The sequence below is a fragment of the Ceratotherium simum genome, chromosome 28, assembly GCF_057802395.1.
Source record: "Ceratotherium simum simum isolate JZ-2026a chromosome 28, ASM5780239v1, whole genome shotgun sequence".
In the NCBI taxonomy this organism is placed as follows: Eukaryota; Metazoa; Chordata; class Mammalia; order Perissodactyla; family Rhinocerotidae; genus Ceratotherium; species Ceratotherium simum.
Window position 1 is genome coordinate 14,626,439 of NC_141927.1, and position 19,828 is coordinate 14,646,266.

At 40.2% G+C, this 19,828-nt stretch overlaps 1 protein-coding gene across 4 annotated transcripts in view; it reads left to right on the top strand.

Annotated features, from left to right (window-relative positions):
- TENM3 (teneurin transmembrane protein 3) overlaps window positions 1-19,828 on the top strand; it is a 597,691-nt gene that overhangs the window by 554,466 nt on the left and 23,397 nt on the right. For 3 of the 4 annotated variants that reach the window (XM_014786234.2, XM_004428722.3, XM_087418328.1), the window contains 3 exons: window positions 1,212-1,444; window positions 2,534-2,688; window positions 3,465-4,339. In XM_014786234.2, coding sequence (XP_014641720.1) covers window positions 1,212-1,444; window positions 2,534-2,688; window positions 3,465-4,339 — 1,263 coding nt within the window. The remainder of the gene's footprint in view (window positions 1-1,211; window positions 1,445-2,533; window positions 2,689-3,464; window positions 4,340-19,828) is intronic. The other variant, XM_014786235.2, reaches the window with a different exon arrangement.

Below are 19,828 nucleotides of genomic sequence, written 5' to 3' on the forward strand. Positions count from 1 at the left end.
GAACAATCTTCCTCACCAAAAAAAAAGGAAGAACATTAAGTAGTGAGAATTGTTTCAATAGAACCTAACTAGTAATGAGAATACTACTAAACGATTATTTAGAATAAATATTTTCATGTAGGTAGATTTATGCTACATATTTTAAATATTCACATATAAAATAAATGAAAACAAGCATATAATTTTGTGTGTGTGTGTGTGTGTGTGTGTGGAGAGAGAGAGAGATGGGAATGAATTAATGAAACCAAGTTAGTCATCCAAACATATGTGGAATCCAGTAGATTCCTATCAGTTGACATCTTTGTTGGGACCACATTATTTAAAGTCTCTTCAAAATGTTTTTTTCAGAAAGTGGTATTTGCATATGGTACAAAATTGCATTAATTCTAAGAATGTGGTGTTGAGTGTTTGTAAGGAGATTAATTTTTTAATTCCAACTAAATGTCATCATTTGTCCATTCCTTGATAATGTTGGTCTTGCCATTTTTTACAGAAAGTGGGACATAACATAGTTTACATTTGCACCACTTTATATTTATAAAATTGATGCACTATGTTTTGTGAGCAAATGCCTATATCTCACCAAATTCATAGACAGGTTTTAGAGCAGCTTAATTTACAAACTTTGAAAACGGATGTACCATTGTGACTCATTGCCTTAGACCACGACCGAGCCTGCCTCCCACACTCGAATGACCTCATTTTAATCTTTAACCCCACAGCTCAGGACAAACATTGTAACTACATCAGATTACCTTTCTGGATTGTGATAGAGCAACCAAGACAGACACAATGCTACATTTCTTCAGAGACAGGTGTTGAGTTTGATTTGGTTTTGTAGCAAGAGAAAACAGGAGAATTCTCTCTGATGAAGTGCGAGTGAAATCAGTAGTATGTTTTACTTCACTGGAGGGTTGGGTAGAGACACGCTTCCCCTGGAATAAACTTGATGTCTGTCACTCAAGGGCAATTTATTAATGGCTTTGCATCGAACCAAAAAGATTTAGAGAACTTGCTGCTTTGTTTTAGGCTAGAAGCGTTAAGTCATTCTTTTAAGTGATTATTAAATCTGCTGTTCATTTCCCAATCTTTGATAATAGATTTCACTTTATAATCAATGTCTCATGATCTATTTTATTTTGCTTTTAATTTCTCTCTGTGTGTTAGGAGTAACTCTCCTGTGATGTTTATGTATGATCCTTTTTTTACAGCAGCAACCCAGCTCACAGATACTACCTTGCAACTGATCCAGTCACAGGAGATTTGTACGTTTCTGACACGAACACCCGCAGAATTTATCGCCCAAAATCACTTACGGGTGCAAAAGACTTGACTAAAAATGCCGAAGTGGTTGCAGGAACAGGAGAGCAATGCCTTCCGTTTGATGAAGCCAGATGTGGGGATGGAGGGAAGGCTGTGGAAGCCACACTCATGAGTCCCAAAGGTACTGGCATGTGTCAATTTGCGGATTTCTTTTTATTAAAAAAATAAAAGGGTAGAATATCCAGTTAGTGCCTGATTGTGTTTAATGCTGAGTCTAACGTTTTACCCTCAACTGTGTTCTGGAAAGCTGTTTCATATCTAGTGTTTTCAAAAGCCATTTAGCGTGAAACTGCTAAAATCCTAAGTTGATTTTACAGTAAATATTAGGTTCTTGGCATTTTTTATTATCATACCATTTTCTCAACTTTTCAAAGAATAAAGCAACTACTCTGTATTATTCAGGTCACATCCTGTTAAACTTCAAGGAAGTGTCCAAATTCTTGCATTGTCCCGGAATTTCTTTGTCAGGAATGAATCCCAGGCCTCTTTAAAAAGCATCACTAAGCAACCCTATTAGCCCTCACCAGTTTGGAGCTATTAAACTTTTGTTTCTATGCCATGGGAAAAAAATGCTTGCTGTGAAGAATTTCTGGAGGTAATAAGGGCTAAAATTCTGTGTGATAAAGGTTTCTAGCTTTTAAACTAGCCAGGACTGACTCCTTGCTCATGTATTATGCCATTCATCATGGTGTTTTTTGGTTTGAGGCTTTATTTCTTTTTCATTATAGCTACTGACTATTATGTGAACAAGGACTGGAAAAAAGTATTTGTTGTGCTGAATTATTCATCATAGCAAATTTCATTGTAGCAAGGTCAACAAAACGCTAACCTTAGCTTAGATCTGTTTTCGTTAGAATGTAGTTACTCTAAGTTCAGCGTAACAGAATTTGATCTGTTTCTATAATTTATAGACAACATTATACAGACATTATAATTTTATATTTAAAACACAGGTATGGCATAGATGATTCACAGACTAAGCAGAGATTCCTACCAATTTGGGTTATTTCTTTATTACACTTTACATTTATTTGTGTTATAAATGCCTATGTTGGGTTTTTCCTAATGTGTTTGCAATCTACAATCCTGTCTGTTACCCATCACCCATGTTATCCTGGGGTTAAATGTTGAGTTGAATGATGAGCCTCAAAGTTTAATCAAAGTTAATCATTTTTGAAAAACTAGTAACACTTAATTCTCTTGGATAAAGGAATGGCAGTTGATAAGAATGGATTAATCTACTTTGTTGATGGAACCATGATCAGAAAAGTTGATCAAAATGGAATCATATCAACTCTCCTGGGCTCTAACGATCTGACTTCAGCCAGACCTTTAACTTGTGACACTAGCATGCACATCAGCCAGGTAGTTAAAATATTAAGCTGAATTATTTGTTTTTCTTCTAAGTGACTTGATTTACTATGTCAGGAGACTGTGATGGCACCATGTTAAACTGCATGTATCTGTGTAGTGGTAGTTGTGATAACGCTGTTCCATTTAAATGGATCTCAGGAGCTAATAAAACGTTATTTTCTTCAGTAGTTCTGCATTTGATGAATTCAGTGAGATACAGAACAATTATCACTAAGAAATGCCGAGTATTTGTAATAAAATACCAGTAAAAGAGCAGCATGCAGATATTCCAGAAAGAACAAAACAGCTTAAATCTCTAATCTTTTGATTGTATGAGCTCCATAAGTAGTAGAGAGAACCAACTAGGATCAGTCCCAAGGGACTTATATTTAGAATTAGGAACTTTGCTATTGGCCTGATTGAAAACACAATAGCACACTAATGTATTCCTCACCTAGAAAGCTCGACATTTGGTGGTTATTACTGCTAACGGGAACATATGTGTTCATATCTCATTGATATCTATTAACTTGCTCCTTAGAGGTTCTTTTGCTATTTGGCTATAACTTGCAAATCTTTTAATAAGCTGCATTTTTAAATAAAATGTTATTTCCTACATTGGTCTCCGCTCACAATTTTTAAGTTTATTTTACTGTAGCTATTGAAAAAACAATTTTAAAACAGTTTATCAAATTAAGGGTAATTTCCCCAAATGGTCTAATTTACTCTTCTGGCAAATTAACTGCAGTGCAGTAACTGACTAACCAGACCATTTCTTTTTTATTAAGGTACGTCTGGAATGGCCCACTGATCTAGCCATTAACCCTATGGATAACTCCATTTATGTCCTGGATAATAATGTAGTTTTACAGATCACTGAAAATCGTCAAGTGCGCATTGCTGCTGGACGGCCCATGCACTGTCAGGTTCCAGGAGTGGAATATTCTGTGGGGAAGCACGCAGTTCAGACGACACTGGAATCGGCTACTGCCATTGCTGTGTCCTACAGTGGGGTCCTGTACATTACTGAAACCGACGAAAAGAAAATTAACCGAATAAGGCAGGTCACAACAGATGGGGAGATCTCCTTGGTGGCTGGAATACCTTCAGAGTGTGACTGCAAAAATGATGCCAACTGTGACTGTTACCAGAGTGGGGACGGCTATGCCAAAGACGCCAAACTTAATGCTCCGTCCTCCTTAGCTGCTTCTCCAGATGGTACCTTGTATATTGCAGACCTAGGAAATATTCGGATTCGGGCTGTGTCAAAGAATAAGCCATTGCTTAACTCTATGAACTTTTATGAAGTTGCCTCTCCAACTGATCAAGAACTCTATATCTTTGACATCAATGGCACTCACCAATATACTGTAAGTTTAGTCACTGGTGATTACCTGTACAATTTTAGCTACAGCAATGACAATGATATTACTGCTGTGACGGACAGCAATGGCAATACCCTTAGAATTAGACGGGACCCGAATCGGATGCCGGTTCGAGTGGTGTCTCCAGATAACCAAGTGATATGGTTGACAATAGGAACAAACGGATGTTTGAAAAGCATGACTGCTCAAGGACTAGAATTAGTTTTGTTTACTTACCATGGCAATAGTGGCCTTTTAGCCACCAAAAGCGATGAAACTGGATGGACGACGTTTTTTGAGTAAGTATGTCAGAATTCTACTCTGATTATAAAATGCTGTGATGTAATAATCTAATCTAAAACAATAAGATAAATTTAAGGGAAGGTGGAATCCAGGTTCTGGGGGGTGCGGAGCTTTTATAATTTTTGGATCCTTCTTTCTGGAAACAGAAGACAGAATTAGACTCAGGGCCTTGTAAGGGACTAATGCAAGTGGGAAGCTCTGAAGCTTAAGTTTCGTCGGCATCGTGGTAAATCTACCTCTGCTTAAGGATTAACATTTCGCTTCATACAGACCTAGTATGTTAACAGCAAACCTTTTTTTTGTGTGTGTGTGAGGAAGATCAGTCCGGATCTAACATCCATGCCAATCCTCCTCTTTTTGCTGAGGAAGACTGGCCCTGGGCTAACATCCGTGCCCATCTTCCTCCACTTTATGTGGGACGCCGCCACAGCATGGCCTGACAAGCGGTGGGTCGGTGCGTGCCCGGGATCCGAACCCAGGGCGCCAGCAGCGGAGCACACACACTTAACCGCTACACCAGGGGACCGGCCCCAGCAACTAAACCTTCTGAGAAACGTACTACGGCTTTAGTTTGGGGCTTAAACCCTTTGGGTTAACATTTGCCCATGTGATAAAGCTGACTATGTTGGGAGCTGTCACTGAAAAGGAACTTTAAAAACATTTACAATGAACTTGGCTGATTACATCAGCACCATCTATGTTATTCTTATCAAATAGAAGGGCTTAACTTTTTATAACCAGTTATTGAGAATCTAAACGGCACTGAATAGAACCTTACCACTAAAAGCAAATCAGGAATTTCTGGTCGCTCTGAAAGCTTATGAAAAAGTATGAGGCTCATCTAGCCGGGGTATTGTACTACATCTGTGGAGTAGTGGCCCAGGCAATGTGTGACTTGAACAGGCTCATTTTGTGAGGTCGATTAGAATGAAATGAGAATTAGCCATTGTATATTTTATGGTATATGTCCTTTGCAGTGAATGCATGTGTAAAATCATTTTCGATTACTTGTTCACTTCACTAACATTGCACAAATCATAAGGAGAAATTAGATGTACAGAGATGGCATGTTGACAAATGCAAAATAGTCCTTAGAAATGAATATTGAGTTCCTTAGTGTGATTTCTACAAGGATGTGCTGAAGCGAAAGTATTTTCTGTAGGAGCACGCCTCTAAAATTATAATAAAAGTCAGTAGAAAAAATGATCCAATATACAAATATTTCCCATACAACTTCTCTGGAATGGATCTTATACATAAGGCTTAGTTCTCCTGTAGCTTGAATTGCTTTTCTTTTTTGACAGATTCCCTTGTAATAAAATGAATGTTACCCAGCAGCAGGATTTTGTCAGAGGAACAAACCTTTTCGATTGAATTACATTAAAATTCTGTTCTTAACATTCCTTTTGCTCATTTTAGGATCGCAATAGGAAAGGAATAAATTGGAAGTTAATGGAAAGAACTTCCTTTGCACCATTTTCAAAGTGATAGCAGGCTATATTGCCAAAGAGGCAGAAAAGAGTACAGAAAAAGTGCTTCCATCAGATGAGACTGGGCAGGAGAGCTGCTCTGATTATAAGATCTTCAGGAAATGATGGTGGCATTGGTAGGGTTTCAGTTTAGTTGAAAGCAGGGGGAAAAAATAGAGAAATAAGTTTTTAGTACAGTCTAGGGCTCAAGCTCTGCTCTGTGGGTCGTTTTTGAATGTGTTCTTATTTGTTCCTGGGAATTGACACTGCATAGAAGTTCATCATGTGGGTTACTACTGACACATGAACTGCTTGCAACAGATACACTGGTTTGCTTTTGGCCTACAAATGAATTTTAATCAAGTTTGGAAAATTGGAGAAAGAGATATACCCCATTGGTGGAGCTGATGTGGGACAGTATAAACAAATTTGGGATTTTTACCTTTTTTAAAATTATGGTGCACAAAGAAGACACATTTCTCTAGTAACAAACACCCTTCAAGAATTTCACACTTAGTCAGGAATCAGCACAGCAGCTAAAGTAGAGATTGATGTGGCAAGACAATCATGTAATAAATGGGCCAAGCATTGTTTTAAAGAATAAAAGTTTTTAATTAATTGAAATATATCATAATCATATTTTACTAATACAAATTCATTATACATCATATTTAAAGTATATCTATTAAGTCTTATGTCTAATAAGTTACAATAAAGGCAACTATTCCAAAAAGCATTATTAAAATATTGTACCAAATATAAACCTCATGATTATATACATATATATATATACACATATGTGTTTGTTATAATTTAAGAATATAGTGGTTTAACAAACCAGTGGTTGAAAAATAACTTTTCTAATAAAATTAACAGATATATTGCTTTTAGAAAGCAGTGGTTTTTTTCATTTTTCTCTAGATGTCTGCAGCAAAGACATGATTAAAAAATTTCTAAGAAACATTTATGTATTTTGCAAAACAATGTATTACAAAATGAGACAGAAAAAATACAGCACTTAACCTAAATATTCAGAAACAAATGATCATTTTTTTCTTTCCATACATTCTTATAATTTAGCTGTGAAAAAGCAAGGGCCCACCTCTTCTAAGTGTAAGAAACTTTACAACACATTCAAAAGTGCAGTAAGTGCATAAAAGAAGGGAGGGGAGTGTCATTATCAGGCAGCCCCTCCAGAAGCTCTCTCTGTATTCTGACAGAGCAGCACATTTTCAGATTGTTGATGAATAAACTCATCCCCCATCTCTACTCATCAGAGCCTTGACACCACGAGTTCCTGCTTATGACATCCTGACTTGGACGTGTGACTGGATGTGAAGCTCCCAGTAGAAACAGCGGGGGGCACTGCATGCCTCTCAGACTTCCTTGGTGTTGGTAGTTATTGGTGGGCTGGCTGACTCCCAGAATACTAGTACATATATTTCCCTTCATACTTTTGTAGTACTGCGTGTCTAATTTAAACCTTATAAGGGTAGTTGGTAATTTCATAAAGAAGGGATGTGAGAGGTTTGACAATGGTCAGAGTTTTACCAAAACCACAAGGAGGTAGTGGGGAAAAAAATCACTATTCCCAGTTGGAAAACACCTATTTTCTGTGACTTTTCATGACACCAGTCCCTAGAGCTGATACATGCTCAATAATCATCTTTCTACACAAATACCTTGCAAAGAGAAATTAAACTTTTCAGCCCAAATTCCCATTTGTACGTGTCCAGCTTTTTAGCTAGCCTAGTGTCTAAAAAGCCTTGAGATTAAACTTTATAGGATAGAAGCAGATGGAAGAAGCCCTGGAATCAATAAATTTGCCTGCTGATAAAAGTACAGCTGCTATCGTTCCTACCAAGAAATTTGAAAGAGAATTAGCTCAAATTACTTACCTTACATGTTTTAATTTTATTACTTTTTTTCTTAGTACAAACTTTAGTTTATCATTAGTTGTCTCAGTATTGCTGTGAGTACAGAATGAAATGTGGAAAAGTATTTTATAAAATGCAAACTATTTCATTATCTTTGTGGCTCCCACAACTCCTGGAATGTTGCGGTGCATATAGAACTCTCCCCATAGCTATTTGTTGAATGAAGGAATAGAGGAATAAACCAATGATGTAGACAGGTGAATATTTATTTATAGAAAAGAGTCTGGTAAAACCTAGAGCTGGCTCTTGCCAAGGCTCCATTGAAGGAGCACCATATCAATGCTCACTTGCTTTCTGAGAGGTCTGAGTTCAGACCTCTCTGTACCAATAGTTAATGCTGAAAATGTTAACACTCCTCATTTTTGTTGTTGATTTTTTAAAATTTACCCAATATTACATGTTTACTCACTTTCTTTTGCTTTATAAAATAAGGACTTCTTCGATTGACCCTGTTATTAAAATATTTAACAAAAAAATATAACTTCATATTGATAGCACTTTCTTCTGAAATGTTGGTGTTAAGGAGTAGAGACAGAAAACATTTCCCATGCAAATGCAGGTAAACTATATTTTCGTACCTGGCATCAAAAAGGATGATTCTAGGAAAAGAAAGCCTGATTCCAACTTGAGAGTCTTATCAGTCACCAATAAAATAGACAGGTGACTTTTTAGGGTACACAGATAGTTTCCAAAGCACAAGAACCTTAATTTCAAAAACTAGAGATATTTTCTTCTTAGTAGTAATTTCTCTCCATGTTACATGCAATTATTATGTGCCTACTGTCATTCATTAGAGAAGTGACCAGTATTCTTAGACATGCCACTGGATAGTATGATAGGAAGATTATTGTAGGTATCAGGTGGTGTATAACTCAGCTTTGAAATCGTAGAGTTAGACTAATATGTTTCATGAACTGAATAATTATTTATTACTGATTGAATAGCCGTCTTGTCTCAGACCTCCTCTTCCATTGACTTGCTGGACAGCAGAAAGGATGCCCAACCATCTAATGGGGGCCCCTTGTGTGATGACCCTGTGACAAGCCTAGTTACTCCCTTCACTTATAGGGACTGTGTCACCCTGCTCTTCATACCATTTAAAAACAATTATCACACACTGTAATTCCTCAGCTAGAGTAATTCCAGGGAGACCAAAAAGATCTCACTGGCTAAAAAATCTATTATTAAAAAAGTTCATCTCCAAAGCGAAACCTCAGTTCTTACACTTGAATGCACACGAAAGCAGATCCAGTGTATTGAATTGGGCAATAGAATAAATTATTTAATAGTAAATGGCATTTTACAGTTCTCTGCTTGCTTACCCCCATAAAATACAAACCATGTGGGCATAGCTAGAGGCTCCTCTGTCTGGTTAAAGAAGACAATGTGAAAAAAAGAGCTGTGAGTTATGGCTGATACATACATGTACACTACCAGGTTAGTGGCCGTTTTCTGTCCTGGGACTTTGAATATCTGGAAGCTTCTATTTGTGGAGCTGACTCTGTGATCTTTTGTGAGCTATATTCAGATTTACAGAGCACATAAATGAGTTTCAGCTTTTACACGTTTATGTAGGTATATTTGGGTCTCTAGCTTCTCATTTGGGTGCTTTATGGTCCCTCATTCAAGCTTAGCAATTTCAGAATGAGCTTCTGAACCATTCCTTTATAACGAACTTAACTCTGCGCCCATGGCAAACCCACGACTCCACTGACGTCAGTTCTGATGCTCCAGGAGAGTATCAAAAAAGGGATCTCAGAGGATTTGTCTATTCTCATTGACCCAGAATCATGTCTAAATAGCCTGACATCTGTGCCATGTCGTGCTCTCCTTATATATGTATTACTGTAGTAGCTTCCGATGTTAGAAAAATTAGAACGAAACTGAGAGAATAACCTTTCCTTTGTAGGCATCTGACATCCAACCTTAAAAACTCAAACACTAAAACCACATTTCATTGTTATTTCTGCCAAAAACTGCATTAAAAACAAAGCACCCCGCTTTATAAATATGTATCTAAAAATGGTGCTTGGCTCCTTTATTTTCCTTTTTTTTTTTTCTTATTTTCTTCATGGAAGAAAACATTTGGGACATTAAGAATGATTTTTAAGAGATTTTTATCAGCAGATCACTTTAAAATCATGGTAAAATGCTATGGTTGATTTCCATTTTTGCTATTTTGTTTAACTGTTTAATAATTTTGCTTTAAAAAAATTTTTTTTTTGAGGAAGATCAGCCCTGAGCTAACATCCATGCTAATGCTCCTCTTTTTTGCTGAGGAAGACCGGCTCTGAGCTAACATCTATGGCCAGTCCTCCTCCTTTTTTCCCCCACAGCCCCAGTAGATAGTTGTATGTCATAGTTGCACATCCTTCTAGTTGCTGTATGTGGGACACGGCCTCAGCATGGCCAGGGAAGCGGTGGGTCGGTGCACGCCCGGGATCCGAACCCGGGCCACCAGTAGCGGAGCACGCACACTTAACTACTTAGCCATGGGGCCGACCCTGCTTTAAATTTTTAACCAGAATGTGTATTCCCAGGGACATCAGTAAAAAATGTGGAGGCAACTGAATAAAGTGGCTGCTGTACATTCCAAACATTAACCTGAACACAACTGAGGTGATACTTTTATTAATACTTGAGTTAATCCGATTTTCTTCTGCAGTCTAGTTTTAACAAATAATTAGTTCTGTCCAGATTTCAAAGCAGAAAGGGTAACGGGGAAATTCTATGTTGCTCACATTATTAGAAAAAATCCCAGAAAAAATAAAAACAAATAGCCAGATTTTCTCAATATATCTCAGTATGTAATACAAAATTTCTCAGATTTTCTCTGTATAATTTGCAGTGTATTGACAGTTGCAAGGCTACATAACTCTTTCGGTGTGTTCCATTTAGCAAATTAATGTTCTAGATGTGCTAAATTGCTCCATAATAGTTCAAGAGTGAGTAAATGCAGCTTCCAAAAGTGTCGAATTCCCTCTTTAAACTAATTATGTAACTGTCTAAATTAGATACTCGATCTGATAGCCCCCTATCTGTGCGCATCAGCAACTTCCCTTACACGGCAAATATCGAATGATTTACCTAAAACTGAGTTATAGACACCAGCCCTTTTAAATGATAGTTTGATAACAGGACAAGAAGTTTACACATTGACAACCAGTGGAAGGGAACTTTTTATTTTTTTACAGTCACAGAACTGATGATAGACAATTGGGTATTTTCCAGAAACTATCCAGCATCTCTGGCTCATTCCTTTCATATAAAAATAAAAGCAACCTCAGGGGCCCTTAGTCCTGGCTACCTTAACTCCTCAGTCTCCCAGAGAAAGCCCCTTGCCCATATTCCAGGATCCTGGGATGGTTTCAGAATGTCTTGAAGCTGCAAATGCAGAACTAATGAGGACACTGTTCTCTTCTGAACTCTCTGCCAGTGTTGGGGGAGGTAATCCATGAAAGAGATAAGATGATTGGGGAGACCGTCCACATGCTTCAAATCACCCTCATTCCTCACTGAGCATCCCTCCCATCCATCACCACGATCACATCTCATAAACACACACACACTTCAAAACAGATTTCCCAGACCTCAGTTCATCCCAAAGTTGGGAAATCTCTGGTTCTTAAAGATCTCCAAAACTTGTGAGAAATGTGGATGTAAAGAAATACCACTCTGGAGCCAACCCTGATGGCCTAGTGGTTAAAGTTCGGTTCAAATTTGCCGAAACTCTCGCCGCTTCAGCGGCCCGGGTTTGTTTCTGGATTGTGGAACCACACCACCCGTTTGTCAGTTGCCATGCTGTGGCAGTGGCTCACATAGAAGAACTAGAAGGACTTAAAACTAGGATACACAACCATGCACTGGGGCTTTGGGGAGGAAAAAAAAACAGAGGAAGATTGGCAACAGCTGTTAGCTCAGAGCAAATCTTTCCCTGCAAAAAAAAAAAAAAAAAAAAAGAAATACCACTTTGTTTCTCTGGCTAAAAACTAGGTTTTGTTCCCTTTATTTTAAGAATTTGTCTTATACAAATTAAGATTTTCCCATCTCTGAGCCTTTTAGTGAAAAACAGTGTATAAAAAGAAAAAGCTGAAAAAACTGGCAGTTTATCTAAAGGAATAGTTAATCAATTAATATAAGTATTTAATGAATGTAAGTCAAGCATCAGCTAAAAGGAATACCTCATTCTATTTCAAACTCTAGGAAAGGAAGGAAGAAGGAACCAAGTTCTAATGAAGGCCAGCATAAGCCTTCCCTGAAATTAGAAGAAAGTTCTTTACTCACAGATGATGTTTTTAAGATGAATCAGTTCGAGTTATAACAAAAGAAAGACTGCAAGAATGTTATAAATAGGGCAGCAAAATGGCTGAGTATCTAAATGCATCAGACAGTTCCTCCATAAAGCAAAGAATAGTCAGGATGACTAAACCGTAAACCTTTAAGACCTATAGGAATGAGTTTATGCAGTGGTTATTTATAATTTAGAGCTAGTGAGAAAGGTTACACTCTGCAGTCTATCTTCATGTGCATATCCATATATGCATATTCAATTAAAGATTAGTTCATTATGCCTTATTAATTGAATAAAGAGTTCTGTTCTTTTTAACTTAATTTTTTTCTTTTAATTTTTTATTTTCTTTTATTTTTTTTTATTTTTTTCCCCCAAAGCCCCAGTAGATAGTTGTATGTCATAGCTGCACATCCTTCTAGTTGCTGCATGTGGGACGCGGCCTCAGCATGGCCGGAGAAGCGGTGCATCAGTGCACACCTGGGATCCAAACCCGGGCCGCCAGTAGCGGAGCGCACGCACTTAACCGCTACGCCACGGGGCCGGCCCCTCAACTTAATTTTTAAAGTGTACTTCATTCTCCTTGACACAAGGTGTTCCCAGGGATGTGGTTAGTCCCGTTTGTGACCAGTCCGGGCAACACCAGCCCCCAGGGAGACACTTTTTCCAAAAGTAACTACGCCGCCTAAAAGAAAATGAAAGTCTTGAAGTGTTACATTGCAAAGGCACACTGATTAGCAAATTATTAAATTATTTCAAACCTCATAGGCATCACCCTTTGATGATCGAGCCTTCCTATTTATCCACTAGTTTCCTGGCATTCATTTATTCGCTCATGCACTCATTCATTCAATGAGAATTTATCACATGCCGGGTACTGGTGTTAGATGCTATTGAATGCAGAGCTAAAAGACACATGCCCACCTTTCGAGTTACTCAGAGTCCACTGGGGGAGACAGAGAAGTAAATAATTATAAGAATGGTAAGGGCTAAGATAGAGATGTTCAAGATGCTGTGGGGGTCCAGGGGAAGATCACTTAAATTAGGTTGGGGACTGGGGGACAGGCATAAGGTGAGAGGAACTTCCCAAGGGGGATAATTTGGGGGAGGGGGCGGAGGATTAGCCCTGAGCTAACATCTGTGCCACTCTTCTTCTATTTTGTATGTGGGTCGCCGCCACAGCATGGCTTGATGAGTGGTATAGGTCCCCGCCTGGGATCTGAACCCACGAACCCAGGCCACTGAAGTGGAGTGCACCGGACTTAACCACTACACCACGGGGCTGGCCCCAATGGGGGTAATTTTTAAACTTAATCTTGAAAGGTATGAATAAAGGTTAGCAAGCAGAGGTAGTGTGTTCTAGGCCAGAAGAAAGCATTTACTCAGGATGCAGAGCGTGGCAAGTTTTGGAAAGAACATGCAACTCCAAGCATAGAATGTGTGTGGGGAAGTAGGGAGATGAGACTAGAGAGGGAGATGACTGTTCTGATCAAGTACTGACATGTCTGATGGACCTTCCGTCCTGGGTACGGGGAGGGGAGGGAGAAGGAGGATCTGCTAACTTAGGTGACCAAGAGGATGGGGAGATACAGGGCAGAAGCAGGTTGGTGGGCAAAAGGTGAGTTCAGATTCGGAAATTATAAATTTGAGGTTACCGTAGCACTGTCTGGCGCGTGGTCAAAAATGCCGGTTAGAACTTAGGAGAAGCCAGTTCTAGAGATGTGGATGTGAAACCACAGAAAGAACTGAAGCTGCGAGTGTGAATGAAATCACACTGAAGAGGAATGCAGAGGATCTAGTTACAAAAGGAAAATAAATGTGTGAAGACATGAATTTACAGACTGGAGTTTCCTGTGGCTTAGTAAGAAAGACAGTGCCTGTGTCAATACTTTAGGGTCCACTTTCTGCTACTGGACACCATACCCCTAATTTTTTGACACCTTCAGATCTGTGCCTCCCTTGTACCTTACATCACCTCTGTATTGCTCCCTTCTGCTCCTTAACTGCCCACATTTGACACTATCCACTACTGCTTTTATTTTTCCTCCCAGTTCTTTCCTATTCACCTCAATTTTCCAAATCATCGACATTTCATTAGCTCCTTGACGCTACTTTCTTTCTGTCCTCTCTTTGTTCTGTCTTCTGAGGGGCAGCACAGGCTGACTGCAGAAGATCCTGGCTTTGGGAACTGAGAACCTGGGTTCCATCCTGATTTTGTCACTTACTCCTCACTGTGTGACTTTGGGCATGTCACAGCACCTCTCTAAAATTGTGTGCCCTCACCTGTAAAATGAAAGGCTTCTTAGTAATTAAAAATCTCTTCCTACTCTAAAAATCTGTGATTCTGCCATTTCTTCCTCCCCAGTTTTTCAAAGGCCCCTGTCAAGGCTTATTCCAAAAGAAACAATATTTAACAAGTTACCAAATTTCCTTTGCTAAAATAAGTATATTGCATTTCCATCAAACCGAATATCTTATATATTGTGCTAGTGGTAGTAACAGCAATTTATAATAATAAAATTTCTCTTTCCAAATGGGCTTTCTACTTTTTTTTTTTTCTCTAAATCACATCGCTTTATTTTATTTTATTTTTTGTGAGGAAGATCAGCCCTGAGCTAACATCCATGCTAATCCTCCTCTTTTTGCTGAGGAAGACTGGCTCTGAGCTAACATCTATTGCCAGTCCTCCTCCTTTTTTTCCCCAAAGCCCCAGTAGATAGTTGTATGTCATAGTTGCACATCCTTCTAGTTGCTGTATGTGGGACGCGGCCTCAGCATGGCGGGAGAAGCGGTGGCTCGGTGTGCGCCCGGGATCCGAACCCGGGCCGCCAGTAGCAGAGCGCGTGCACTTAACCGCTAAGCCACGGGGCCGGTCCTCTCTACTTTTTTTTTTACCCTTCCCAACTTACCATAAGTTTCCCAAATCCCTCCTTGTCCTCACTCACTGTGCAGCCGTTTCCTGGGTGGGAGTGTGTGTCTGGCAGAACAAGTGCCAGAATACAAAGAGGAGGACACAAGAGAAGGATGGGCACTTCCTCTGAGCACATCCAGGCCCCATGGAATAAATCCAAGACGATGAGGGCAGATGCAGTCCTGTTTCACAGATTCTTTAGAGCAAAAATTTCCCTTGACATCAGCTGTCTAGCAAGTCTACATTTCAAGACCTGTGCCAGACCTGGTATCCAAATAAATAAGATGTGTCCCCCTCATGTCAACTTCCTCAGTCAATAAACAAACAAACAAACAAAAGAATGACTTGAATATGACCCTTCTCTTAGTGACGGCTAACGTAGAATCCTTCAAACTAAAGGGAACTATTTCTGGAATGGCCTGACTTGGATGCCTGACTTGTCTCAAGGCCTGTGAATTTCAGAGCTGGGCGTTGTCATTTTGTCACTTTTTGCTGATGTGGTAATGACCGTGTAAGGAAAGAGGCATTGGGTGATTTTTCTTGACTTCATCTTTGAAAAGTATGTCATGTCTGTGACTGTCTATCACTAGGCTCAGTGTTCAAAGAAAGAGGGGGACCAGAGGTGCAGGAGGAAAGGGCTGCCCTTGTCCGTGCTCCTGAACTCCTGTCATCTGGGGAGTTTGAGAGAATAGTGGCTTGACTGCAGACTACTGCCCTTGCTGGTTTTATGGAGCAAAGCACTGGTCAGAATGTGCCCCATCAGGAAGACCTCTGAATGAAATGCAACAGCAGCCAAGAAATTTAAATAAGTGTTAACCACCTCCACCCGCCATGCAAGTCTCACCCTTTCTCATCCAAATCCTCTTAGCACTTGATACAAAAATCATGGAAGTTAATACTTTCTTTTGTCTGTCTTATTTTGCATTTTTCCTGTCATTTTTGGTAATAAGTGGGTAGCAGTCAACTAAGTACCAAATGAACCCAGATTTAGGAGTTGGTTGATTGCTCTACTTACCTTCGTAATAGAAGCGTTTTACATTTTCTATCCAGAACCTGATTTTTGAGGATTTCTTACTGACAACATTGCTACTGAATTCAAAGAAATTATGATTTGTCTGTGAGATAGTCATTAAAATACACAAACTAACATTCATTCCTGGAATACTTGAATATAAATTCTTTTGATATTAGTGTTACAAATCACATTATTCCTATTAGGATTCCAAATCAGTCCACCATTAGAAGTTTAAATCAGATTGTGTTCTGTGTTTGCTGTTTGTGCATGTCCTTCATCAGCAATGAGGATCACGGAATGATTTATGCATACGTTTTTGTTATGATAGGGTTAGTAATTTTGTTCTTCTTCACCACAGTGACAGATAAGAGATTGTTACACATTAGCATTGTGAAAAAAGCGTTGCTATAACAGATGGCAAGATTGGAGGGATTTTTTGGTTTTTGCTGGCTGTTAAACTATGCAAGGAAATTGGAACCTAAGGAACTCCGATAGTTGGAAGAAAAGATTCTCCCTCTGTATAAGGAGACAGTGGAGTAAGTTGTTCATGGGAGTCCTTACTGTGAGTCAAGTCTGAAAGCAAACCATGTACCCCACTAAGCAGCTCTCAGAGTCGGCTTATTCTGGGATGGCCCTGGGGAAGACACAGAAGGACCCGTCATGCCTAAACTTGAATATTTATCCCATCCAGAGGCCTCCAGAAGGAACCCAAACCAACGTGTGCTGCTGTCTTGGCTTCTCAGAACAGGATGGTTTCTCCAGTCGATGATAAAACATACATTTAGCGGGCTCTCATTCAGTCTTCTATAGGTGAAGAGAAGAAAGGTTTGGGAGAGGGGCATTGCCAACACTACATGAGTAAATACATAAGTTTGTGTCATCTTTGAGACAAACCAGTTCAGTGTCAGGTTGAATTATAAGCCAACAATCAGCACAAGGGTTGAAGAACGTTCCACTCCTGAAAACATCCCCACCTCTCCAGAGTTTTAACTGCTTGTCTTTGATTTACTGGCTTTTCTAAAGCCCTGCTCTGATTTACACAGATTTTTCTTAAAAGCAGAAGATAATTTTTAAAACATAACATTTGATTAAAGAAGCCATTTTATGGGGAAGCACTGAAGATAATAGAAAATCCTGTTGTTGAGTTTTAAGGAAAGTTTTCGAGAACTGCAAATTGTTTCCACGTGAATAAATTTGCAATATCAATAGTCTATTGACGTGGGTTGGTAACAGTGTAAGTCAGTCAATTTTTCTCTCAGTTGAGGAGACACTGAAGATGTTTAAGCATTGAGAAGTATTATACTAGTGGTGTTTCAGGAGATTAATTTGGTGTCAGTGAGCATGGGGAGAGGCAAAAAGACCAGTTTTAAAATTGAGGGCAGCCATGGGAATGGGAAGATAAATACCTGAGAGACATTAGGTAGGAAAAATGAAGGGTTGGGAACTTCATGTCTATAAGGGGGAGAGAGAGAGAAAATTGCACCTCAGGATGAATACCGCGTTTTCAACTGCTAATGGCTGAGGCTCTGACTCTCTGGGGCCTTTGTCGATAATCCCACTGCTTAGGAAACTTGGAAAGAGATTTAAAAATATACCACAAAGGCTAAAACAGCAAGTCTAGGCAAAAATGCAATCAAAATTAAAGACGAACAAATAGATAAACATCAAATAAAGGCATCTCATCAGTGAAAGAGCAGAAGGTCGTTAAGAGCCTGAGGGAGCTTGTCTTTTCCAGCGAGAGGCCTTTGTGAAGAGGGGTCAATCGGGAGCAAAAAGAATGTGCTGTGTTGTGAATTTGAAGCTGTGAGGCTAAGACCGGATGAGTGGAATGGAGAGCATGAAGTTGATGTTCTATTCAAATTCCCTAGAGCCGATTGCATTGTAAATTCAAAAAGCTAATAACAGAAAACTATGTCTCAGATATACACGCCGGGCAGGGCTGGTTCACCACCAAAGCCAAGCAACATTAAATAGAGCCACAAAGTTGCACACAAGGAGAGAATGCGTCCAGAGGCGTATATCGGATGGGAAGGCCTCTCTGAGTAACTGGGCAGAGGGCTTCAGGGGACAGTTGGCCATTTGCTGGAGCGTTGCTGTTCCACTTTTGCCGAGGTGAAGAAGGGTCCTCCTGCCGTTTCTGAAGTCCCTGAAAGTCATCTTTGACGACTTATTTTCTCTCTCTCCCTTATCAAGAGTCCCCAGGTAATTTTAATGTCTGTCATCCATCTTGTTTTCATTTCTGTTGTCGGAGATGCTAATCTGTGAAGAAGTTTTCACAGATCCACAGTGAAATGAGAAAAATAGATAATGGCGTGTGGAGAATTTTTTCATAAAGCTTTACTTATTCCTTTTAAAGAACTGTCTCTCACCCTGAGTTAGGTCCTTTCTACCTTTGGTAGGTTTAAATGGCCTTTCTTTATGAAACAATGGAGGTAATTGGGGATAGTTTTTTATTTAACAATCCTCTGTTGTTGGGCCAGCCTGGTGGCGTAGTGGCATAGTGGTTAAGTTCTCAAGCTCCACTTCGGTGGGCCCAGGGTTCGCAGGTTCAGATCCCGGGCACGGACCTACACACCACTCATCAAGCCACACTGTGGCAGACGTCCCATATAAAGTAGAGGAAGATGAGCACCGATGTTAGCCCAGGGCCGGTCTTCCTCAGCAAAAAAGAGGAGGATTGGCAAGAGGTATTAGCTCAGGGTTAATCTTCCTCGCAAAAAATAAATAGATAGATAGATAGATAGATAGATAGATAGATAGATAGATAGATAAAAGCCCTCCGTTGGTCCCTGATTTCTTTGGTCCTGGTTTGTAAAATCAGGAAGTCTGGGAAGCACTCCCCGCTTGACCTGTCACCCCGCCCCTGGGCTCCCTCTGTGCTGCCATCACATCAGCTGATTAAAGCCTTGCTTTCCTCTACAGCCTTCTCCAGCTCCCCACAGTCCCCAGTGAGAAAACCCACCCAGGGCCTCCCTCTATCGTATGATGGGCCCTGATGGATGCCTAGCTTCAGTCAGCACTTCTGCCCCCCTGACCCCCTCACAGCCCTTCCGTCTCCACTCCTCCACACCTCACCCTTGCTGTTTTGCAGGCTGGAATGCTGTCCCTTGCCTTATCAGCCTGTCTCAATCCCACGTCTATTGCAAAGCCCGGCTTAGGTCCCCACCTTGATGTGGCCCTTCCCTCGCTGCACCAGCACGACAGTGTCTCCTCTCTCAGACTCCAGGCGCTCTGGTGATCTGTACCACTCACGTGGCACTCATTCTCAATAGTTAAGTTTTCATGTGAATGACTTCTCTCCCCAGCCAGACTTCTTATCCGCTTTGTATCCACAGAACCCTCACACTGTGACTTGCCCATAAAGCTTATTCAGAAACTGTTGGGTGACTGGTTAGGCAGAAGCTCGGAGGGCCCTTACACCGTAGCAGCCTTCCTGGCCTACCTCGTGCAAGCTCTTCAGCCCTCTCTGCCTTCCCTTGGATTCAGCCACTCCTCGGAAGGCGCAAAGTCAGAACTTGCAGGGCTGAACTGTGAAGCAAGGCCACTAAGATCCCAGCTTAACCCTATGTCATTCTAACGGCACTACCTACAAAGGTTACTTGTATTTTTATTTCCCAAAGAAGCAAAGGCTAATAGGTTAGCGTCTGAATGCGTAGCATCCCGTGCTCTATCACAGCGTGCGCAGCATCCTCTGATACGAAATGCCTGCCCAGCAGGACAGGGAACGTGCAGTAAGCCAAGGAAAGAGCAGAGGCAGAGGTTGGAGAAATGCATGCTGCAGGAGAAAGGTGACGTTCCTGCTTTAGACTGATTGGAGCTAGAAAACATAAACCAGCAAAAGGGTCGAAAAGGGGCAGGTGAGTGA